The sequence below is a fragment of the Triturus cristatus genome, chromosome 11 (assembly GCF_964204655.1).
Source record: "Triturus cristatus chromosome 11, aTriCri1.1, whole genome shotgun sequence".
In the NCBI taxonomy this organism is placed as follows: domain Eukaryota; kingdom Metazoa; phylum Chordata; class Amphibia; order Caudata; family Salamandridae; genus Triturus; species Triturus cristatus.
Window position 1 is genome coordinate 58285281 of NC_140594.1, and position 25604 is coordinate 58310884.

The 25604-nt window shown below is 45.4% G+C and overlaps 1 protein-coding gene across 2 annotated transcripts in view; it reads left to right on the top strand.

The window, feature by feature from the left end:
• Positions 1-6670: 6670 nt before the first annotated feature.
• LOC146783227 (catechol O-methyltransferase-like) overlaps positions 6671-25604 on the top strand; it is a 72200-nt gene continuing 53266 nt past the window's right edge. For both annotated transcript variants that reach the window (XM_085633786.1, XM_085633787.1), the window contains exons 1-2: positions 6671-6770; positions 23097-23350. In XM_085633786.1, coding sequence (XP_085489912.1) covers positions 23215-23350 — 136 coding nt within the window. In that variant the 5' untranslated portion in view covers positions 6671-6770; positions 23097-23214. The remainder of the gene's footprint in view (positions 6771-23096; positions 23351-25604) is intronic.

A 25604-nucleotide genomic window follows, 5' to 3' on the forward strand; every position in this document is an offset into this window, starting at 1 on the left:
ATTATGATGTATTGCTGATGAGCCTTGGTTCGCTTTATAATTAATTGTATTTTCGTCTTATTTGCATAAATTGTCTCTTCGTAGTAATTATGTACCCCCAACTGTCTGCTTCTGGTCAACCTTTCCTCTATTTTTACTATCCTCTTCCATCATGGCGGCGTAATCTCACGCTCTAGTGTACCACACGAACGCGTTGCATGTATATCTTCGCGCTTTTTTGGCCCTCCCCGTCACTCGTTCATTGTCAACTGAGGACACCACTTGATTACGGTAAGCACCTGAACCTCCACCCCGTATTGGTTTTCTCACCTTGGATCCCATGAGTTAACTGTAACTTTCCCTTCTAGTGTATTTCCACGGATTCCTCTTACCCGCAATTCTATTATGATTGCGTGTCTACCCTGGATTCACAGATTGTTCACTTTGACCTCGGACCGGAGCTAGAAATCCCCTTTGCCCGTCTACATAATTTAACAGGTACCAGTTCTGTCCGCATCCCGTCACCTTGGCACTACCCTCTCACTCGCTCCCCTGCCTCAATTGCCTCCCTTCCTTCCCCAGCCATTGTTGCGGTCTTAGCCGCACACGCCAGCATCTCTAGACCTCTTGGCACCTCCAGACGTGATTTTTATTCCGGCACATGACCACGCCGACAGTCCCTGGTAAGCGCACACTTCGAGACCGGCTGTTTATATTCATTGCGGCCACACACTCTACGCCTCGCCACGCCACGGCCTTACGTTCTAACTAGATTACTCCTCCACCGGCGCTAAACTAATGCCTGCCAATTCTTGGATACCAGATCGTCCCATCTAGTTCACTAGCTCACTCGTTTGCATTCTAGCAACTGCATGAAGTCACATGTGGCATGTGCACTGAACACTATTACGGATATTTATCCCGCGCTGCCTTATTCAGGTTTAAAATTTCTTAATTTTCTTGCTTTTCTCCCTTCTTTTCTTCATTATTTTCCTCAGGCAATTTCTCTAAACACCAGGCTTGTTCATTGTCTCGTCCTGATGATGATCCTTGTATCCGTGTAATAGGATCGAAACGTCGTCGACCCCAATCTAGACAGCATGCACATTAGTCTATTATGGAAAAAAGTGCACTGTTTGTAGAAAAAAAGCTTATAACATTGGATTTCGTAATTAAGCTTCGCTTGCCTTGCCTGTAATGTTTGTCTGTTTTGTATTTGTTTTCTTCCCCCAACGGATACAGGACTGTGTCCCACCCTTGTTTTGCTGTTTATTATTGTTATCTTTTTCATTGAAGAATTAAATTGGATGTCCGGCTGGACATTCCTAAATATAGTTCCGATTCTGTGCTATATTCATCCCCCTCATTCCTTAAATTGAGGACCACTGTTTGCTTCAAATTAACAATTACCCAAGGTCCTCAACTACCTATTGGGTTCCCTTGTTCTGTATAAATATGCTGTAGGTCTTGAACAACTGATCACAGAGCCAACCCATGAAGCTGGCCATACGCTTGACGGTATATTTACTAATGACCCCCATATTATCAAAAACGTCATATTTCCTTTAACTTGGTCTGACCACTTTGCTATTTTATTTGACATACGAACAAAAACTACAGCTCCCTACACCACGTCTGTAAATCCTGATTTTACCTCTAGAGATGGGAAAAACCTTGACTTTAATCAACTTGCACAGATTCTTACTGACGCCTTTGCAAGTATAGACACTGTACACGACCCAAATATTGCAGCAGCCACCTACACCTCTATTTTGGAAGAAGCTTTTCTCACCTTGGCCCCCCTTAAAACACACAAATGCTACAGGAAGACCCCTTCGGCCCCATGGTTTACCGAAAACCTTAGACTCCAACGACAATACTGTCGTAACAAGGAACGACATTGGCGTAAAAATTACAACTCAGCAGACAAGACTGCCTACAAAGCTGCACTTCTTAGCTATAAGCAGAGCATAGTATCGGAGAAAAACATCTATTATACTGCCCAAATAAACCAAGCCCGATGTAGTATGAAGAAACTGTTTGAAGTTGTCAACCATCTTGCTGAACCTTCTAACCCCCCGACGGAAACGTCTCAAAATCTCTGTAACATACTGGCTGACTTTTTCTCCGAAAAGGTCACATCCATATTCAAGGATTTCAGCCCTAAAGTGATAATCTCCGACACCTCTGACTCTGAGTTACACGAGACCCTGACAGCTTCTACTGAATTTACTGAATTTATCAGCACGAATCCACAAGACATTCACAAATTAATTCAGTCAATCAAATCTGGTTCCCCTTTGGATCCCTGTCACCCATCCATACTCAACAACATCCCAGACATTATTTCTATGCCACTTGCACGTATCTGCAATAGTATGTTTGTCACTGGATCCTATCCTACCATTTGGAAAAACACCATTATCAGGCCGCTTCTTAAAAAACCTTCCCTAGATCCCACACTACCCTCCAGTTATCGTCCCATTGCATCTCTGCCGTTTCCTGCCAAGATCTTTGAATCAGTCATGAATAAACAACTTTCTGACTACATTCATACTAATGACTTGCTAGACGAAACCCAGTTTGGTTTCCGGCAAGGTCATGGAACAGAGACCGCCCTGATCAAGGCGGCAGATGAAATCAGGGCTACAATGGATAAGGGTGGACAGGCTGTCCTAATACTGCTGGACTTGTCGGCGGCTTTCGACACGGTCGATCATGTAACTTTGGTCGGCCGTGTCGAGGCCATCGGCATTAAACATAAAGCTAGGGACCTCATTGCATCATTCTTGGCGGATCGTAGCCAAGCGGTCAAGTTGGGCACTTTTACTTCACCCACCTTCAGCCTTCCCTGTGGAGTCCCTCAGGGTTCCTCGCTAAGTCCGACCCTTTTTAATATCTATGTTTCGGACTTAGCGAGGGTAATAAAGGAGCATAACATCAGTTTGACAACATACGCTGATGATACTCAGCTGGTGTTGTCTATTCACAAAGATGGACCCACGGTCGCAGCAAATTTCAAGAATGGTATGAGGGCCATTAGCAGTTGGATGGCTTCCAACTGCTTAAAACTCAACTCAGCTAAGACAGAAGTTATGCTGTTTGGAAATATTCAACCTGTGTGGTCCCCTTCATGGTGGCCTGAGGAATTAGGAACCCCACCACAACCTGTCAGTAAAGCTAGAAATCTGGGAGTGATATTCGACAACAAGCTCCTTTTCCATCATCATGCGAATTCGGTAGTGTCATCTTCCTTTAACATCTTAAGGAAAATAAAGAAACTTCTACCGTACCTTCCCATAGCTATGGGAAAAACACTCATATCCACACTGGTGTTTTCTCGCATCGATTACTGCAACTCCCTCTTCCTCAATGCTCAAAAAAAGGTTATCTCCAAACTGCAACTAATACAAAACGCCTCCGCCAGAATTCTACTGGGCATTCCCAAATACAGCTCTGTCTTTGGACATCTCGACCAACTGCACTGGCTTCCAGTCAGAAGCCGTACGAAGTTCAAGACCCTCTGTATTGTCTATAAGGCAATAAATAACATGGGACCTATATTCCTGAGAAGTTCCTTTAAACCTTTGGCAACCCCCAGAACGTTGCGTTCCAACACGGCTCACATGCTTCAGATTCCCAGAACAAGAAAAGTGACCTGGGGAGACAGATGTTTCACCATAGCAGCGGCGAAATTGTGGAACTCCCTTCCCCTTAACATAAAGATTAGTCCATCTTTGATTGTCTTCAGAAAGCAGCTAAAGACTTGGCTGTTTTCCCAATGACATTCCTGTAGATCACTTTATCCACCGTTTCAATGTTTATTATTTGGTTAGTTAGCCTTTAGCTGCTAGCGCCGAGACACCTACGGGTAATTGCAGCGCTTTAAAAATTGCCAAAAATAAATAAATAAAATAAATATAGAAACAACAAAGGGTCTTAAACAAGGTTGTGTCCTTGCTCCAACGTTATTTAATCTCTTCCTAGCGGATTTACCTGGCGAACTAGACAAAAGTTCTTGCCACGCACCAAAGCTAGGGAAGACCACACTATCCAACCTGCTGTACGCAGACGACCTGGTGCTTATCAGCCAGACGCCCAAGGGCCTCCAGCATCTGTTAAACACCACCTACTCCTTCTCGAAAAAAAACGCCCTGCAAATACATTTCGGCAAATCTAAAACAATGACAGTCAACTATAAAAAGAAAAGGGAAAACAGCTGGTACATAAACGGAGAACGGATGGAAAACGTAACAACTTACAAATATATGGGTGTAACACTGGACTCGAAGATCTCCTTCAAATCTCAGCTGGATTCTCTGCGAGGCAAGGGGCTGGCAATCTCCCTTGCTCTAAAATCACTAAAGTCAAAACTCCCAGACTTGACCTTCTACCCGCTTCTTCAAATACTTCGTGTAAAACTGAAACCAACACTCACCTATGGGAGCGAATCCCTTCAAGGGAAGGATGCCTCTCTCCTGGACACAGTTATATCAAACTCCTACAGGCTCATCTTCAACCTGCCAAAACACGTTTCCCCCGCACAAATACGACTAGAATTTGGCATAATGAAGCAAACTCTAGAAAGGCGGTGTGCATACGTCGTTGCTTGGCACAAGATACGCAACACCGACAAAGATTTCCTAAACTTCAACATTTGGGAAGAGACTCTTCGGCACCAAAAATCATCAGCGAGGAAGTACTTAATAGGTTCTCTTGAAGTGCTGGGTCTGTCCGACTTGTGGGGTACCCCGACAGACCATGTGACGTTTAAAAAAAAGCCAAAAAAGTAGCAAGAAGTATCTCCACAATCGAAGATAAGGAAGCCCTAACAAAAAAAGCACACGGCTGGATAATCCTTAACGACTATGGTACATTGCAACCACAGGCATACCTTAATGTTGGCATGAACTTAAAAAAGAAAGAAAAATTCCTAAAATTGCGCTTGGGCGTAATCCCGGTATTTCCTCATTTACCACCTTGGATAAGGAAAAATCTTCAATCACAATGCCGCCTGTGCAAAGCCGGAAAGGAAGATATTGTCCATGCAGTGTGCATCTGCCCCGAATTGAAAGATCTGAGATATAAATTCCTGCGAGACGCCTTCAAGACTCATGGTGTCCGGACATGCAGACAGGCAGTCAAACTTTGTTTCAACCCCAGCAAAACAAAATTAAACTGTCAGGTCGTAAAAAATTTTGAACTTGCTGGGGTCAGATACACGAGAGCCTGAGGATTGTTGTTTTACGGGACAGACAGAAGTTTTAAAAATGTTTCTATCCGATTTGTAAAGATTTTAATTAATCATGCACAAATAAAATTACTTACTTACTTACTAATTGTGATTGGGAGATATTAGCAATTAAGAAATCGATATTCCAGTGTGAGACTTTCACCAATAATTTTCTCCACAAACATGGAAATCTGTGTGGGCCAAGATACGCAATACTTCTCATTCTGCAAACACAACTCAAACATTATTTTATTTTTATAGCAGATTATACCTAACTCAGAGGTGTCTCCGTAAATGTAAACTTTCCGAAGACGGGCAATGCTGGGTTATCTGTTACTCTTTGAGATGCGTATTTTATGTTGCACTCTTGTTATCCCCTTTTATTATACTATGTTAACTATGAATCCTTCTATCAATGCTATGCCTTGTAAAGCGCACTGATACCCTAGGGTCTAACCAGCGCTATATACAACTCAAATAAATAAATACTTATTGTTTGTACATCCGTCCCAGGTGTTTTGTGGCGGAAATGGAAGCAATACTATGACCTCCGTCTTCTCTCTTCATATTCAGTTCAGCAACTTGGGAATTAACTGAAAAGGAGGGAAGACGTGCAAGACATTCCTTGTGTTAACAGATCCACCCTCCCTGGTATGTGGATGAATGGATGAGTGAATGCATTGATGGAAGCATACAGGCATGTTCAGTTATAAGCATGAACTCACTGGCTTTGTTATCACGTTTTATTTTCTGCTGTTTTCCCGCTTTCTCGTTCTTTTCCGCATTATTTTCTTTTCCACCTGTTGCGCTCCAGACACTTTCTTTTTCTTCCTGTCCTTGTTTTCGTTTGTCTTTCCTTTTCCGCTCCTTTTTTCATAGTTCAGTTCTTTTCATACAGTTCCTTTTTTACCCCTTTCTTTTGTCCACGCTGCACGCTATTTCGGTTCCTCGTAACACAACATTTCCAGGCTTCTTTGCTTGTCATGGGGGCCGCCTCAAAAGCGCTGAGCTGAGTGGAGTGGAGTGGTACCCACGGACGAACTGCAGCGCTACGAGGCTACGCTAGTGCCAGAAATGAGCTACACAGTTGCAAAACAACGAAAGAACGTCACAGTTCCAGAAACTAACGAACAAAGAAATGCAACTCAGCAATATAAATTACAAACAACCAAGCCAGCATAATATAGGGAAATGAACCACTGACAAGTTAAAATGAGCCTGCAGTGACGCCATTTAAAGCGTGTATGTGTGTCAAAGTGTGGAGATCTTCGTTAATAAAAAGTGGGACCTCCCAAGAGGCTGGCGAGCGCGCGTGGGGACTCTGCAGCGGGGTCACTGCCTTCAAGACACGGCGCCTTTACATCACCCGTGGGTCCCATGAAGGCTGCTGCCCAATCACGAGCCTGCTTCCATCAGTTATCCTGCCTGTTTTCTTATTTTTCTGATTCAGCTCTTTATTGGGCTTCGGCGCAGCGCTTGCACAATACCTGTCACGTGAATGGAATAAGTTTTAGAAGCTACTGTCACCTCGCGGACGGGACGCCTCCTGCTGCAGCGGGTGAGCCCCAGACTCCAAACCGAAATTATTTACCTGAAGTCCCCGTATCCTGGGACTTTTAGAAACCCCATTCTACCCCTGCAGGTCCAGGCAGCGCTTAATTTAAGGATCTCCTTGACCCCTACCCCTAGAATTGATGCCTGAGTGAGAGAAAGAGCGAGAGAGAAAGAGAGTGAGAGAGAGACACACAGAAAGAGAGTGAGAGAGAGACAGAAAGAGAAATACAGACAGAGATAAAAAGAAACCGAGTGAGCGTTTGAATTAAACCGAGAGAGAGAGAGAGGGAGCATTTTCACTGATTTCGGTAAACTTCTCCTGCCCCATTAAAAGCACAGTCGCCTGCTCAGACACATAATGCTATAAGCGGTGCAGGGGCTGCCCATTCGGTGCGTGGCACGCCTGGCGACAACTCCACGCTCTGTCCTGACGTCATTTATTTTCAGGCTACGGAGTTTAAGCGTTCTTCCATTTAAAGCAATGCAGACTGCAGCTATGCCAAGAAATATATGTAATAACCCGTTAATAACATAGTGACTGTCCCCGCCGTGAAGTACTTTACGTGCGCATTAAAAGTATAGCGCCTACCTCAGATGCGCCTCCTTGGAAAGTGCTGGTACTGGAGGCTGTCAGAAGAGGGAGGCTGGAAGACATTATTTTAGCGCCCCTTGAGCGTCCCACGCTGCAAAATGTATATCTATGTTTTTAAACCTTCCCTGTTTCTGAATGCTGAGGCATAGTACCCCCAGGGGCACCCCGCTGTCCCCCCTCCCCCATGGTAGGTTACCCAAATGACACACACAAGACAGTTGGTGTTGGGTAACAATGCTGCAGGTTTATTACATAATTCCAGAATATGTAATGGGTGGGTTATCTTACGGGCGATCCAAGGGCAGGCAACCAACTGGGTCGCCTGCCCGCCTGATGAGCCGGGCAGCGCGGGAGCGATGCCCGCTGATGCTGCCATCCATGTGATTCTTTCTACGATCACGTGCCGTTGGTAAATTCTACTCACGCCCCCCTACTCGGGGCGGAGCGTCGCTTAGCAAGCCCCCGGTTGTTCAGGCCCACAACCGCCCGCAGGACTAGTGGGGCGCCGACACGGCTTCCGGGACCTCCCCTGAGGCTCCTCGGTTTTGGCTCAGGCACCCCTTATGGTGCCGCGCAGAGGTACCCTTTGTACCGGCCTGCTTCCAGATCGCCCTGTAACTCCGCCACAGCCCTGGAGGCGGCTCACCGTCGCAGCCAGGGCCCCCCACCAAACCTTGTTCTTACCTGCACCCTCTCATCACTAATGCTTCGCTTAAATCTAATAGAAACATGTCCATGCCTACTTGGGACAGGTGTACCCCATCTAAATCGAAGTACCCCTTCACATTCCCCCTAATCATCTCGTGGCGAATAAAACCTAATCCCCTTTGTGCCGTAAACTTTCGCATTGCTCCGTTAATACGCCTTCTCGAATGTTCGACTGCCTCTAATGATTTAGCCCCCCGCCAGGACCTTCGTGGGATGATCTCCGACCAAACAACCTCGCATTGGCCTAGTCGCTTGCAAGTCGCCAGGAGGGTGGGGGAAGGCTAAATAGCCTCCCCCTCACACCAGGGCCAGGAAGTGACACGCATTGCGCGTCACTTCCGGCCAACCGGAGGAGGGGGGCTCCGGTCGGCGTCCCCGCCCCCTCCCTGTGGGAGGGGGTGGGGAGGGGTGACCGGTGCCCCGGGGGCACTAAGGCGCCGACCGCTGATTGGCCCTCTGCGGGGGCCGCGGTCAGCGGCAGATAACCTGGCCATACCGCTAGATGGCGCCACGTGCCGGACCTCCCGTGTTTTCTCTCTTTATATTTGGAAACAGATGTTCGTGCAGTGCTAGGTGTGGCAGGAATAATATTTTGTGACCTGGTTCCTGCAACAACTTCTAAAATGTCTGCTGATACTGCCCTGTTGACACATGCCCTCACAGGGTAGTGCCACTCCACAGTAAAAGTAAATTCCCTCTTCTCAAACATGCCCCGCTGAGAGATGCTGGACCCATTTAATTAAAAAGGTATCAGTCCTATTAACAAACGCTGATCTTGCCCCATTAAATGTATTACAGCCCTGTCCGGCAGACTTGTAGCGTGTCCTGTCACCCGGGAGGGTATCTTGTAGCTGAGGTGTGAGCCTAACCAAACCTATGGCCTAGGGGGGACTACTTCAAAAGCTTGGTTTTCAGAGTAGGTTGTTTTGTGTAGTGGGCCTAGTGGCAGATCGTTCCACACTAGAGGAGCGATGTAGGAGAAGGCGCGCCTGCCAGATCTGGTTTTCCCTATGTGTGGCATGTGTGCAAGTTGGAGTCCGGACGAGTGGAGGTGCCTGGAAAGCTTGTGAAAGCAGATGCTATTGTAGAGGCATGTTCAGGGCCAGTGGAATTATGCAATTGGCGGCTGTGGTGATTTTCCACATAATTATAGCCTTGCCGCTTTTGCCACATGATCCAGTGTTTGCCACATAATCTGCAGATTTGAATCAAAAAATGTTTTATTTCTAGCTCAAGGGGTTCGAAAGTTACTAAAAATCAAGTGACACGTGTCGCTGTGCAGTGAAAGGCCCCTAGCAAAGCTGGACCTTTTTGTTACGTGTTGCTATATTTGGGTATTAAAATAGTACTAATGAGTTCCTATCAATTCCCAGACAGTGTTACCGAGTTTAAAAATGACAAAGTGATACCATTACAACATGTGCTGCATTATGCATTATTACTTTTTCTTACCTAATAATTTACTCAACCCTGCTGCATAATTTGGTCTTCTCCTGGTACACAATTTCAGTGGCCCTGGGTATGATGGGCCATGTTTTTAGTGCCTTGAGAGTGTGGGCGAGGAGTTTGATTTGTGCTTGTTTGTGTATGGGTAGCCAGTGGCGCTCCTTCAGGTCTGATGTGATGCCGGTGTGGCGTGGGAGGTTAAAAGGGATTCTGGCTGCTGTGTTCTGGATGGTCTGCAGCCTTCTGGTGAGTTTTTGGTTTATTTCGGCATAAAGAAGGTTCCCGTAGTCCAGTTTGCTTGTGACAATGGTGCGTGTGATTGTGTTCTGGGTGCTAATTGGCAGCCACTTGAAAATCTTCCTCAGCATCTTCAGGGTGCAGAAGGATGAGGCGGAGGTGGCGTTGACTTGGGCAGTCATGTCGAGTTTGCAGTCGGTGATGATCCTGAGGTTCTTGGCATGGGTGTTGGGGATGGTTGTTGGTCCCAGCTCCGTTGGCCACCATGTGGAGCCTCACAGTGACGTGCTCTTCCTGAAGATCATAATTTCGGTCTTGTTGGTGTTCCGCAGATGAGGTCCCAGGCATCCGAGGTGTACGGTGCCAGGCTGGCCGATGAGTCCTTCCAGTCAGGAAGGAGTCGATCCATTGGAGTGTGTGTCCTTCAATTCCGATGTTGTGTAGGTGCTGCATAAGAACGGAGTGGAAGACAGTGTGAAATGCTGCAGAGAGGTCCAGGAGGATGAGGGCCGCTGTGTCTCCTCTGTCCAGAGTCCTGCAGATGTCATCCGTGGAAGCAATGAGGGCAGTTTCTGTGCTCTGCTCGGATCTGAAACCAGTCTGAGAGGTGTCGAGGAGTTGGTGGTCGTTGAGATATTCGGTGAGACATCTGTTGATGATTTTCTCTTAGCCCTTGGCTGTGAATGGTGGTCAGAAGATTGGTCTGTAGTTGCCGAGCGTTGAAAGGTCCACAGAGGGTTTCTTCAGCAGTGGAATGGCAATTGTGTGTTTCCAATCATCTGAGGAGGTCGGGGAAGAGGTGCAGGCATTCAGAATGGGTGTGAGCATGGTGCTGATGGGTTGCAGTGCTCTGGAGTAGAGGTGGTGGTGGTGGTGGCAGAGGTCCGATGGGACAGCTGAGTTCATGGAATTCATGGTGATGGCGGTTTCTTCTGGGATGATGAGGGGCCATGTTGTTAGCATTGGTTCTCAGCATGAGATCAGGAGGCATTTGGCGAGGTCAGTCGAGTCCGGTTGTGGGTTGAAGGCTCTGTAAATGGTGGTGATTTTTTGTTGCTGAAGAGACAGAGGGATGATCTAGTTGGAGGTAAGGTAAAATCCTTCATAATGGTGAGTATTTATTTGCTTCTGTTGCTGCTGGCATCACTGCGGTGCGTTTGGTGTTGCGGATCATTTGGTGGTAGCGTCTGAGGGCGGCTTTGGATTCGCTCCTGTCTGTATTCTCCTGGCTCATTGTCCATTTGCGTCCAGTTGTTTCCATTGATGTTTCATCAGCTTCAGTTCCTCTGTGTACTAATTGGCCTAGGGTCTGGATTGTGTTGTATTGATGTGTTCGAGGGAGGCCTGCTGAGAAGTGCGTACACAACCTATAAGAAAGTATGATATTTAACCCCAACAGGCGAGCAACAGAGTAGTGTACATTAATTTGCAGTGGGAAAGTGATACAACATTGCTTCTATCAAGTGGGGATTAACACATTTGAATTATAAAGTCACATCACATTTCACAAATTTACCTTTTTTTAGGCACACAAAGACTAGACTACATATTAAACACCTAAAAATATGTTCTATCGAGGCTAAATCAATTCTGCTAAACAGTGTTGGCACTGAGTACGCAAGGGTGAGTACTCCTGTTGATGTGTCCTGTACCATGTCATTAATAGCAGAGTGGCAAATCTACGAAGTGCTGGTAAGTCACTCCGATTTTAAAGAAACCTACTGCGGATCCCTCGGACCTTCATGACTTCCGCCCAATCTCCAACATCCCCACCTTAGCAAAGCTCCTGGAGAAATGTGTGCTTGCCCAACTCTGCAACCACATCGACCATTTCCAACTCCTGGACCAATGTCAATCTGGTTTCCGCCCGGGCCATAGCACAGAGTCAGCCCTAACGCACATTGTCGATGATGCGTTAAGAATGCTGGACCACAATGAGTCGTGCCTACTAATCCTTCTTGACTTTTCGTCAGCATTTGACACTGTCAAACATGATAAACTAATTGACCTCCTGGAACACAGGATGGGGTTGTCTGGGCCTGTGCTTAATTGGTTCTCTTCATTCCTCCTGAATAGATCCCAACGCTTCAAGGTGAACCAATCCCTGTCCCATCCTGCACGGGTTTCGCTGGGGGTTCCCCAAGGCTCAGCACTCTCTCCCACGCTCTTTAACTTGTTCACGGAGCCTCTAACAGAAATGCTGGAATCATCCAGCATTCACTATCACATGTATACGGACGATACTCAACTATACCTGAAGATCGCCTCCCCTGAGGACATTCAGTCCCTCAGCTCAGTCCTACTGGAAACACAAAGCTGTCTGACACGTAACCACCTGTAACTAAACGCTCTAAAACCAGAATTCCTCCTTATCTCACCCCATAAGCAATCACCGGTTATTGAACAATGGTTGAATCAGCTTACGGCCCTTAACTGCAGACCTCACCTCGTGGACTCGGAATCCTCGCTTGGTATCATACTAGACAAGAGTCTGAACATGCAAAAACACATCAGTTCCCTCACCAAAGGAGCGAACTTCCAACTCAGCATCCTTAGGAAGCTTAAACCCTATCTCCCTGCTCATGAGCTAAAGGCTGCAGTAAAAGCATTGGTGATTGCAAAGCTGGACTATCGCAGTGCTATGCTGTATGGCCTGCCCAGAGTGAAAACGGCTCCTCTTAGGCTGACCTTTAATGCTGCGGCCAGGCTCGTAACGGGCCCAAAAAATTCAACCACATCTCTCCGGACCTGCTAGTTCTGAAATGGCTCCCATTTGAAGCTCGGATAAAGCTGAAAATTGTATGCATGACACACAAAGCCATCCACCTCAAGACCCCGATGTACCTCGCTCAGAAACTGGAGCTCTCATGTGGTTTAGGAGCCTCCAGAAGTGCCAGCACCCTCTTACTCAAACCACAAAAATTCAAGAAAAAAAGACAATACAGAAAATGAGAGAGGCCTTGTTATAAAAGTAACAAAATATTTTTCGGGTTGAATTCCCACAGATGTTGAAAAACAGCGATGACAGAAATGGCTAGACTGTCAACTAGATGATTTTGCAGATTCTTTTATTCATCAGTAAATACAAAGCAGCCAACGCGTTTCACCCTAGCGGGCTTCTTCAGGGCAATTCAGATGTTTCACGCCGTCAAACACGGTGTCTAAAACGAGATGGCCCAGTTCGGTCTGCACTCTTTTTTATAGTAGTTAAGTTTAAATCGTAGAATCTGAAAAAGTATAGTCCAATGTGTGAAAATCCGTTATAACTAATCCCCTTCAGGGACATAGGTTGACATCGCGCTCAATCGCCAGCCTCTTCATGCGGTCATCGTGGAGACTCGTATCACGTCCAAAGTTACAGGAACTTGCATGTACTCGTCCTACTGCACAATCTGTAAAGCGCTTTGATACCCTCGGTGGTCATGTTCTCGCTATATAAAACTTTGTAAATAAAAAAATAAAATAAGATATTTTACATTAAGAGCAATTTATCACTGAAAGGAAAACTGCCCATTGAAGGTTTAATGGCCCTGCTGAGAAGTGCTGGTACTGTGGTCCTAAAAGTAGGACACCTCTGCTGAGAAGTGCTGGTACCATCTGATAAATAGTGTCGTAGGAATGTTACGAGGTGTTAGTCAGATCTTTTACATTAAAAGTAATGGAGCACTTGTAAGACCTGCCCACTGAAGGTGTAATTAACCTTTAGAGAAGTGCTGTAATGGATCTACTGAGAATTGCTGGTACTGTGACTTTAAAAGTGTTACAGCTCTGCTGAGAAGTGCTGGTACCATCCCATAAATAGTGGAGTAGCAATATTATGACATGCTGGTAGGATCTTTTAATTACATTAAAAGTACTGGCGCGCACCTAGAAGTGCTGGTAGACATGCAGCTAGAAGTGCTGGTAGACACGCAGCTAATAGTGCTGGTAGAGACAGGGATAGAAGTGCTGGTAGAGACAGGGATAGAAGTGCTGGTAGGGACAGAGCAAGAAGTGCTGGTAGAGACAATAGCGGGATTTGCTGGTAGAGACAGAGCTAGAAGTGCTGGTAGAGACAGAGCTAGAAGTGCTGGTAGAGACAGAGCTAGAAGTGCTGGTACAGACAGAGCTAGAAGTGCTGGTAGAGACAGAGCTAGAAGTGCTGGTAGAGACCGAGCTAGAACTGCTGGTAGAGAAAGAGCTAGAAGTGCTGGTAGCGACAGAGCCAAAAGTGCTGGTAGCGACAGAGCCAAAAGTGCTGGTAGTGACAGAGCCAAAAGTGCTGGTAGTGACAGAGCCAAAAGTGCTGGTAGTGACAGAGCCAAAAGTGCTGGTAGTGACAGAGCCAAAAGTGCAGGTGGCGACGGAGCTAAAAGTGCTGGTAGCGACAGAGCTAAAAGTGCTGGTAGCAACAGAGCTAGAAGTGCTGGGAGACAGAGCTAGAAGTGCTGGGAGACAGAGCTAGAAGTGCTGGGAGACAGAGCTAGAAGTGCTGGTAGAGACAGAGCAAGAAGTGCTAGTAGAGACAATAGCGGGACTTGCTGGTAGAGACAGAGCTAAAAGGGCTGGTAGAGGAAGAGCTAGTAGTGCTGGTAGAGACAATAGCAGGAGTTGCTGGTAAAGACAGAGTTAGAAGTGCTGGTTGAGGCAGAGCTAGTAGTGCTGGTAGAGACAGAGCTAATAGTGCTGGTAGAGACAGAGCTAGTAGTGCTGTTATAGACAGAGCTAGTATTGCTAGGAGACAGAGCTAGAAGTGCTGGTAGAGACAGAGCTAGAAGTGCTGGTAGAAACAAAGCTAGAAGTGATGGTAGAGACAGAACAAGAAGTGCTGGTAGAGACAGAGCTAGAAGTGCTGGTAGAGACAGAGCTAGAAGTGCTGGTAGAAACACAGCTAGGTTGACAGCTATAAGTGCTGGTACTGTGGCATTAAATGTAGCACAGCTCTGCTGAGAAATGCTTGCACCACCTCCTTAACAGTGTAATGACAATGCTTTTTCATTAAATATGATGCACAACTGCCAAGATACTGACCGTTATGGCAGAAACGGTGTGAAGGATTTTGCCATTGCTAGGAAAGTAAGGTAAAAGGCTGATAAATTCAAGATGTATATCCTAGTTAGTTTCATTTTCTTTCTTTTGTGACACTATTCCTAACTTATGGTCATTGCCACTGGAATTATGTACTGTAGAAAACCAAATTATGCGGCAGTATTGCCTAATTATGCGGCAAGAGACATAATGCAGCACATTTTGTGATAGTATTACTTTTACACGTTAACACTGTCTTGGTAAAGGTTACATTTCCTTAGTACCAGTTTAACACCGAAATTCAGCAATAGGCAATCGAAAGGTGACCAGTCAATCTTTGCAACGGGTCTTCCACTGCGCAGCAACATGTCTCGCTGCATTTTTAGTAATATTTGATCCGTTTGGCTTGAAAGATTTTTTTTTGTGGTTAAAATCTGCAAATTATGCAGCAGATGATGGATTATGTGACACATGTGGCAAATCCATAATTATGCAGAATGTGCCATAGAATCGCATAAGTCCAGTGGCCCTGCCTAGGAACCTATATTCGGCATAAAAACCCTGACGATGGCAAGCTTTTGACTCTTCTTAAGCAAAACGACTCGTCAACTTTCATTAATATAACACAGATATAGAATATGAAGGGGCAGTGCAAGTGCCCACCATATGAAGGAAAGCAATGGCAACAACTCCATGGAAGCACTGGCAACGTGCTGAGGCTGTCGAGGGGAGCTCACCGAAGGGGGAGCTCACCGACATATTTAGAAGGAACTTAAAGAACTGACACCCCACTTTGGGGCGCCGGTGACTGTGCATTTATTCTCTCCTAACAAATTCTCTCATTTTGTCACAAGAATAGACAGAAATGGATTATAGACAGGGCTGCTAGATTATTGTGATGCTGCAGTCAGAGTTTTAGTAATAATAGATTTGTTACATTTGCCACATAATCCATCACCTGCTGCATCATTTCCAAATTTTCATAAAAGGCATGATAAACTCATCAAAAGCTACTAAAAACACAGTGACGTGTTTTTGTACCACTGAAGGTCTTTCACAAAAGTTTATTCGGCACATTCTAGCTGCTTATTGCTGTAGTTCCATTTTAAACTGGTGCTAATTAAATTAAACCTTTTTCCAGACTGTGTTATTATGTCTAAAAAAAAGACAAAATAATAAATACTACCCCACATTATGATGCATAATGTAGTCAACCCTGCTATATAATTTTGTCCTCTACTGTTGCATAATTCCAGTGGCCCTGATTATAGTACTGCTTTTACTCCTTGGGTCCTAAACTGATAAGATAATATGCTGGGCTAATGCACTTGCTGCAGAGATGTTGCTATACTCTGTGACTTCACAAGTTCAAAGCTTGCTATTTAGCCTTCCATTTCTGAAAAGAAGAGCGAGACAGTGTAAGAGATCTGGATTTTCTGCATGGTTTTCCCAAATCATTTTTACTTTTTTCTGCATCCTCTAACTTCTGTTTTTTGCACACTGTGACCTTTATCCTGCTAAAGTGTCTGTGCCGCCTTTAAACATGGTTGAATTGGCTTATTCCTAATTGACACATTTAACTTGAATAGAAGTGCCTAGTATATAGTGTAGAAAATGCACCCAGGGCCTGGAACTTAAATGCCACTTGTGGACTACTGCAAAAAGAACAATTAATGGACACAATGCAGAACAATGTCAGCGCCAAATGTGTGATCCACAGGCTGTACAGTGCGAAACCTGCAGGGCAACCTTTTAAAAGAACTTTTTTTTTTTTACAGACAAAGTCCTCCCTTCTAAATAGTAAAAACTCACCCCTGTGTAGGCCTTGTAGCCCACAGGGTAGGGTGCATGGTATTTAAAAATGGGACATGTAGAAGATTAATGTCATCATGGCCCAAAGTGACAAGGCCCCAAAAGCTATTTTCATTGTGGCACGCCTAAACAGAAAGCTTGCAAACAAATAAAAAAATTAACACTGCTGTCTCAGGGTTCGGACCAGCAACAACAATAATTGCCACAGCCACTATTTTTAATAGTTATTTTAAATCAAATTCAATTGTGAATTTGGGTCTTTAATAAGTATTAAAGAAAAGTAACATTTAGAAAGTTACATTTACCTTGCCTGAAGCACCTGGAGACTAATTTACATTAGCTCTTTATGAGCTGCCCAGCAGGTCCTCAGCCTTTAATGAGGTGTGAAATTCCTACTCATTGGGAAGGGATGCCTCCTCTGAGCACAGCTTGACATTCAGAGTGAGGGCTGCTGCCCCGTCTGTTGGCACAACAGTGTCTCATCCTGCCCAAATTGACTGTTTGAGGTACAAGTCTTAAGAGAGCAAACTGGACCAGATCACAATGTCTATGTATCCTTTGTCTGGTTTCTGAAAGATCGTACTTCATCTTACCAGACTTCAGTCTCAGTCAGTCAGTCATAAGTCTTTATTTCGATAGTATCAATCATAAAAGACAAAAAGTTACAAAAACTTTTTTTAAAACAGGTCATATTAAAAGTCCATGATTTAAAAGAATATAAAAGTCAACGACCAACGTTTAGAAGTAAAGGGCCCTCAGTATATAAAACACATGATAATTAAAAAATATGAAAATATACAATAGTACATACATATATACACATACATAGACATATATATTTATATATACATATATACATAAAAGCAATGGTGGCCATAAGACCACCAAAAATCACACACTGTCAGACACAGAAGTGTGTGTCAAAGCAAACATAATACTTCTATGCTGGTCCCATGCCCAAACTCTTAGTATAATTATTAATATAAAACCTGACTAGAGTTATGGCCCCTCATATTTTTAGAGCGGATAACCCACATCCAGCTCAGAAATTTGGCAACTGCAATTATAATTGAATCCTGCGTATTAGTTTTCAAAATCCTTAATGCCTCCATGCTTGATCTGGTGCCCATATTGAGGCAAACAGGTTTGAGACATTTTATCCTAGGATGCTTGTAAGCAGGGCATACAAACATTAAATGGGCTATTGTTTCAGTCTGTGCTGGGCATGTAGAGCATTTATCATCCGACCTTGAGTCTAAGCATTTTTTTAATTCTTTTAACGGGAGGGAACCCACCCTAAATTGATGATACCGCTTCCTATCATGGGGTTTAGTGATCACCTCCCAATAAGTTTCAAGCTCGGTCTCATGTTTAAGTTCCAAAAAACGCCTAGGCATAGTAGACCTTATTGTGGATGAAAAGCGCTTGATCTTAACCATATTCCAGTATGCTGCTTTATACACTTTTTTAGGTGGAAATGGGTTATGGGCAGGATCCTTCCACAGGCTACTCATCCCCATATCAATCAGGATGGTTTTTAACTTATATAGCCATGTAATTCTACGTGAACAGTCTGCCCCCCTTACTTCGTGCAGTGCATTAGCATACAAGGACAACTCAGGGGTAGTCCAAAGCCTTCGCCAAAAAGCAACCGGCCGAAATCGCGCTATGTCCTCAATTGCTTGGCAATCCAAATCCAGATATGAGGGCAATAATGGCGTTGATTGCGGAAGGCCTATTAGAGATCTCATAAATTTGTTTTGTGCAACCGTAAGGGATGACAAATCCTCAAAGCCCCATAGCTCAGCACCATACAATACCGAGGAGCTGATTTTTAAATTATAAATCTTTAGGGCAGGGGCAATGGGCTTTGTCTGCGATAATCTCTGTTCATTGATAAGGACACCTGCTAATTGAGCGTGTTTAAGGGCCAACATATCTACCTGAGGCTTCCAATTTAGTCTCCGGCCTAGAGTAATCCCCAGATATGTGAAAACTTCTGTCTGCTCAAGGAGGACATTATTCATAAAAACTCTCCCTTTAATTACTGTATGTTTGTGGAGGACCATAAACTTGGGTTTTTCCACATTAACCTCTAGCTCGTTGTCATGGCAAAATACCTCGAACCTCCTGGTGCTAACTCTCCAGGTGCAAGGCTTATGTAATCCCAGACACCAACCCACTGAGTTGTCTGCAGTCGGTGTTGTGCTCAATAATGATGCTAGGAGAGTTAGATGGGCCAAGGTCATAGATAATGATGGGGATCTTGACCAGATGAAGTTACTGGTCGCCAATTCGATAGCGTCCCTCCAACTCTGTGACTCTCAGGAGAATATTAATGCAATGATTCCTCAGGTACATAATGATTTGTTTACGAACCTTAAAAAGTTCTTTAGTAAAAGTAGTCTACCGAGGAAAAAAATATGCCATAGCCCAGCCTCTTGGTACAACAAATCGTGCAGAGAGGCGTACAAGCTACTATCGCGAGCAATTAGATCAAGAGATTTGGTAAGCATTAAAAAGGCGTGAGTTGGGTATAAGTAAGCCCAACTTCAGGCTAAGAAGGATTGGGATGAGCAACACTGGCAAGATCTGCTTTCAGCTAGCAATGAGAAAAATTCGTTCAAATTTTGGCAGCTCGTCAAATGGGGTAGTGGTTTATCAAACCAAATACCAGTCAATTATGTAACCCCTGAGTTGTGGGTCTCGCATTTCGAGGCCCAGTTTACTGCCTCCATTGGTAGCAACGCCACCCTTCAATTGCCCACCCCAACCACCCCTTTGCACTTTACTAGTTTAGAGATTGCTTCTGTTCTTAAGTTAATCCCGAGAGGTAGGGCCCCTGGACCAGATTGCATACCGGACGACCTGTTTTTGCAAGACAAAGATTCATGGGTAACATATATCCAAGTGCTTGCAAATGCAATAGCAACCGGTGCACCACTCCCAAATACTTGGGCAGGTGCAGAAATCCTTCCGATATTTAAAAAGGGTGACCGTTCCCTACCAGGCAACTACAGGCCGATAAGCCTTATTGATTCCATTAAAAAAATTGGTGCTAGACTAGTGTTGGACAGAATCAAGTCTTGGATTGACGATATGAACATCTTGTCCCCATTACAAGCGGGGTTCCGCTCACACACCAGTACCGTAGATCAAGTTTTTCGATTTATGCTTATCTATTGGAGGGAGTATAATCTACGCAGCGTTCATAGATCTTAAATCTGCTTTTGATTTGGTCCCTCGAACCAAAATGTGGAGTGCATTTGTGGACATGGGAATGCCATCGGAAATATTGGCTATTTTAGTCAAGTTACACAATTGTAATTATACACAGGTTCGTTGGGGTATGCAGGGGAATGTCACGGACAGGTTCCCGGTTTTAAAGGGGGTAAGACAAGGGTGCGTGCTGGCCCCCACCCCGTTTTCTTTATTTATCAACAGGGCATTTCAGTATTTTTCTACTTACCACACGGATGCCCCTGCACTGGCTGGTATGAAGATACCCCTGCTCATGTTTGCGGACGATACTTTGATATTGTCAAAAACCCAAATAGGTCTACAGTCCGCCCTGTCCCGCTTCGAGGTATTTTGCCATGACAACGAGCTAGAGGTAAATGTGAAAAAACCAAGTTTATGGTCCTCCACAAACAAAGTATTAAAGGGAGAGTTTTTATGAATAAAAAAAAAATAAATAAACGACTTCTGTCTCATTTTTTGTTGTGTATCCAGAGTCTGCTACAAAATGGATTTTAGTTTTAGATGTGGGAGGACACAATTTGTTTCCATAACACACTCCCTCCATAACACACTCCCTCAATAGCAAACTCCGTACACCATCCCAGCTATCAGAGCCACCGCTTAATGTGGCTGAAGATTTTGGCCATCTTGGAGTTGCCCTTACACCGTTTTTGGTCTGTTTTCAGGAAGACAAGCAGGAATTACTAAAAAAAGGAAGGTAGGCCTGGGCATTGAAACATTTACCCCATTGATTAAGGAGTGTCCAGGAGTCACCACCAGCCACAGCTAGTGGCAACCCTAAATGTGCCACCCCAAGGCACCCTCCTAAGACCACTGTCTGGACCTGCGGAAGATCAGAAGAGGACTGGATGTGCTGGCCTGAGATGCTCCCTAAATGACCAGAGCTACTCCCTCTTGAACCCAGGAAAAGGAAGTGGATTCCAAGGGCACGTTGGCCGACCTCCTCTGTGGCCACAGAGACAGGCCTGGTAGCCTCTAAGGGTGTTCCCCAGAGGTCGCGAGGCCCTTAGGAGTGTACTCCTGTGTTTGTTTTAGCACTAGAAGACTTTTGAAACTTTTGAAATCTTTTCCTCCAGAGCTTCAGTGCGACTCTCCCAGTAAAATATCCGTCTGATGGGAGGAAGTAGAGGGTGAGAGGGGCAGCAGGATGACTCAGAGACAGAGGAGGGTAAAGTCAAGAGAGCAGAAGGCGAGAAAGAGAGAATGGAGGGTGAGGTGGAGAGAGAAGAGATCAAGCCCATAGGCTTAAACCTAACACAGTTAAACTAGTAGACAGAACCCCGCAGTAGGTATGGTGTGCAGCTCACACTCGTACAAGACCATCCAACATGCCCAGACCCAACTCAGACCCCCTGGGAGACTGGACAATCCTACTTATCTTTATGGCCCACCTATGCTTCTTCGTGGCCGTCCCAGATCCCAAATCCTGGAGCCGGGCCTGACCCCAGGCTTGTCACCGATCACCTTCAGAGCTCCCATTACACGTATTTTTTTTTATACATCCTGTTGACCAAGCAGATTGTTCAGAACTGTTTCAAAATTTCCGTTTGTTTCTGTAAAAAGCCAACTTTTCTCTTCCTACAGGAAATGCATAGGTGATAAGCCATATACCCCCCCCCCCCCAGCAGGAATTTCAGGAATGCTTCTAACTTTAGAAAAACACAGCCTAGAAATTAAGTGCTTCAGATAGGACATTATCTGTATATTTATCCGTCTTCAATGTACATATGAAGAACTATTCTCTGTCGTGCTCTACTGCATTAAAGTACAGAGTTCTGCCCCTTTTATGGTGAAACCAAAGTCCATGTCACTGTAAACCTCTTATTACATTTTGCACAATTTGCACCCTTGCCAATTTTGTTCACAAATGAATCTTTATTTAATGTTCACAATGTGGGCGTGTCTATTCACGGGTGTGCACGCAGCAGACTGCCTGTGCACGAAAGGTCCTTCCATGCTCGGCCTGGTGAGCCTGCCTTGTGTCTCTCTCTTTATTCTCCCAGGTGATGTTCATGGCGCACGTGGTTTGTTTACACAGCCAGGTTTACACTCACAGATAACCAACCTGCATTTTCCTGCATTGCATTTCTCAATTATTGTGTGGTGAACGAATTTGTAATAAGATGTTTACATTGACACTCACAACTTTTGTGGCTATTTTGATGACACCACGGTTTTAAGTCTGACTAATGTTCTTAGCAAGTTTTTTAAAATGGAAAACGAGTGTGTGTTGGGGGTCGTGGCACATATAAAATACGAAATACAACCTCTAAATGCTACTAAAAGGGTGTCCTGTCCTCCTTGACACACCTTCAGAAAATTCTGGTTCTTCAACCACTAACGCTTTGCATGCTGGGACTTGTAATTCTATTTCTATAATGTGATACAATCCAAGGCTACACGCCCCCCAGCAATTAAAGTACTTATTGTGTCCAGGTTTACACTGGAAAGCTGGTTCCTGCCTGTTCTTCTGGCCGAGTGAGGACAAGGAGTGGGCCTGACTTTCCCCTCCTTCTCTGCTCTGCTTGGTTTGTCCTCATTATGCGGCACACCTGTCTTACTTCCCGTCTTCCATTTCGTGTCACCCTGGTATTGAAGTATGACCTTTTTATAATCCGGCATTTGTTAAATACCAGGATTTAGAAAACCACTATACAAATAAAAGGCAACCACTGCCACTAACAAGTTACTCTTCTAAGACAGCATAAAAAATATTAAAAGGTGTTTTGGTAAGCATGGGTTCAAGGTCGATTTGGCTCTGTACCGACTCACCGGGCAAGTAGAACAAACCTACGCAAGCCTGTTTCAGGTTGTACCGGTACCATGCACCAGGGATGTATCCTCAAAGTGACAGGCCTACTTTGGGGTGTTTCATAGAGGAACTGGCTGGCAGTTTTGGATGGTGCTATAGATCAGAGGTGCACACTGAAGAGAGCCACCCGGCCTCTACCATACATTGTTGCAACCTGCACCCCGAGGGCCGGGCTCGGTCCAAAGGTTATAAATAAACGGGCTAGCGGTCGCTCATGGCCACTGCTGCGATATAACCTTTGTGTGTGTCGTATCATTGTGAGTTGCCTGCGTCTACGGCCAAGCATCGTGTTCGCATGGCAGCGAACACCACACACCACTGTATGTTTTTGCTGCTGTCAGTTCTAGAGAGGAGACAAGTATCTCGGCAAGCTGTGAAAACTACTAGATATGTTGGCTTTGTCTACCTGCAGAAATTATACTAACCCTTTTTTTTGTCATCTTTTGTGTTCCCAGCACTGTTGCCATCCTCGTCTTGTTTTCAGTTCTGAGGAGCTTCAGACCCCAACATCGGTTCTGCTTCACGCTAGAACCTTAGAACCCGCTGCCCCTCAAGAGGATAAGCTCATTCATCATGGCCGACAGCAAGGAGCAGCGAACTCTCGACTACGTGCTGAAGAACGCGGACCGCGGAGACCCTCAGAGTGTGCTGGACTCCATCGACAAGTTCAGCGAGAATGAGTGGGCCATGCACGTGGGGAACGTGAAAGGTAATGAGGCCAAGGAAGGGTGCTGGGGGCAGGGGGTGCATCGCTCAAGGAGGTGAAGGCAGTTGGCCATCATTTGTGCCACAGGTCCAATCTAGGACCTGCTCAGAGCTGGGTGGTAATGGACGATCCTCTGATTTCTGGAGTAAATCCTATAACGGGAGGAAAAAGTAACCACAAGGGTAGAGTAAATTCCACCGATGGAGCTTCATCTTGATTTGACACTTCCTCAAGAAATCGGAAGATTTACCATTATCCCCCCAATTCTCAATTAGGCTCTAAATGTTCAAAATATTTTTTATCAGTACCATTCACTGAGCTGCATCTACTTCAGCCGCCATCACTAGAAGGCGCTGATTGATATTTGAGGCATGGCAGAAGTTTCTACAACAGTATGTAAGTGGAACGCCACTAAAATATGTTTGCCAATGATCCACCGTGTCGATCAACCGCCACAAGATTGTTTTCATTTTTTACCCAATTGAAGTCTTGTGTAAGAAACAGGTGAAGTTTCAAAACCCTAGTGCTGTCTCCTCTATATTTTAAGTTGGGACTTTAGCGACATTGGTGTAGGAAAGTAGTATCTGCTTCTTATGTCCCCCCCCCCCCCCCTTTTGCTGATGTCACACTGTTTTTGGCCTAGTCTGACTGGGATCCTGCTATCCAGGACCCCAGTCTATCTGCTTTCTCCTGTAAATGGTTATACATGTACTTTAGGTACACTCCAGATTGGATTCTGGGGTACCCTTATCAGTCCCTAGGATATGGTACACCATGTACCCAGGACATAGGTACCCCGGAGGCCTCCCATGGGCTGAAGCATGAATTGTGCCACCCCTGAGAGGCCATCCAAATTGACACGACAATCCCGCTATGGCAGACTGTGTAAGCTGGTGCTTGCACCACTTACTTAAGATATAGGTTCACTATATCTATCTAAATCACTACACTTAAATACCTATCGGTCACCCCTATGGCAGGTCTTAACAATCCTGAAGGCAGGGTGCTGGGTTTTACGTGAGAGGGTGCTCCTGCATGAGTAGAGCCCCTCTGCAGCCGTCGGAGACCATTCTCCGGGGTTGTCTGTGATGCAGCCAGACATTTATGTTTAAGTGCATTATAACCTCGTGGTAAATGCTAACTTTAAAACAGTTGCTTAGAAACATGTTGTATTTGGTGTCAAACACCTTGGAATCATACATCCACGCCAGTAACTGGCATGGAGGTATGATTCCACCCTTCTGAAGGGACATGTGGGTCACCGGTATACCCGGTACCAGCTTTCTCGACCTGGACAGCAAAAAATGGATGCTGCCAGCCATAGACACGATTCTGCTCTCCTGATGCTGAGCCAAGCTTGCGCAGAGGAAGGCATGACAATAGGCATACTGTCACAGGATATAGTGTATTGAGGCTAGGTGGGTGCACTCTTAGGGTGCCAGAAAGTCTGCACTGGGGGCACATTTGGTGTCCCTGTGCATAGTCCAGCTCAAACCAGTTCCAGGAGCCATGTAGCCACCCCTCTGTCCTGCCCCTTCCCTAGGAGGGTCCACAGAATCTTTCCAACACCTTCCCATGGGTATAAAGGGGGATACCTGGCTACAGGACTTTAGATTTTACCTGGACAAGATTCTGCTGAGAAGAAACCAAGAACTTCGACTGCCTGCATGACGCTGGACGACTGAAGAATCTCCCTTGGAGTAAAGAAGTTACTCCCCTGCAAAAGCAGGCACCTAAACGCATCTGACCGGTTTGCTTCTCCTGAGGACTCCGAAGATTTCAGCAACACAGGAGTTGGGTTCCTGAAGGTCCCTGAGGTTGATCTGCCCTCAGCAATTCTGAGAACAGTATCCCTTGTGGGGACCGTGCAACCCGAACCTCTGTGCACCGTGTACTTTTGCAAGTGCATGTGGTTAGTGATGATTCCTGAGCCTGTGCTTTGGACTCCATGTAGTCCTGACCCCGAGCAGTATTTGCACTGATGATTACTGGCCTCCACTCTCCGAGTGTCCTGTGGGCTGGTGCTTTGCAGACTTGCTTGAGGTCTCCTCGCTATTCCTGGCCTGCTCGCCTGTGGGTCCTGGCGAGGGTCACCTTGCTAATTCTTGGGCTTACCTGGTTGCTCCAGATGTGCCCCGACTCTCCATTGCTTGGAGAGTCCCCTGGACCTTGCTGGTCCACACCGTAACCTGTTTCCTCTGACTGCGTGGGTTGCAGTTGCCTAGGCTTCTTGGTGCTCCAGCCGGACATCGACCCC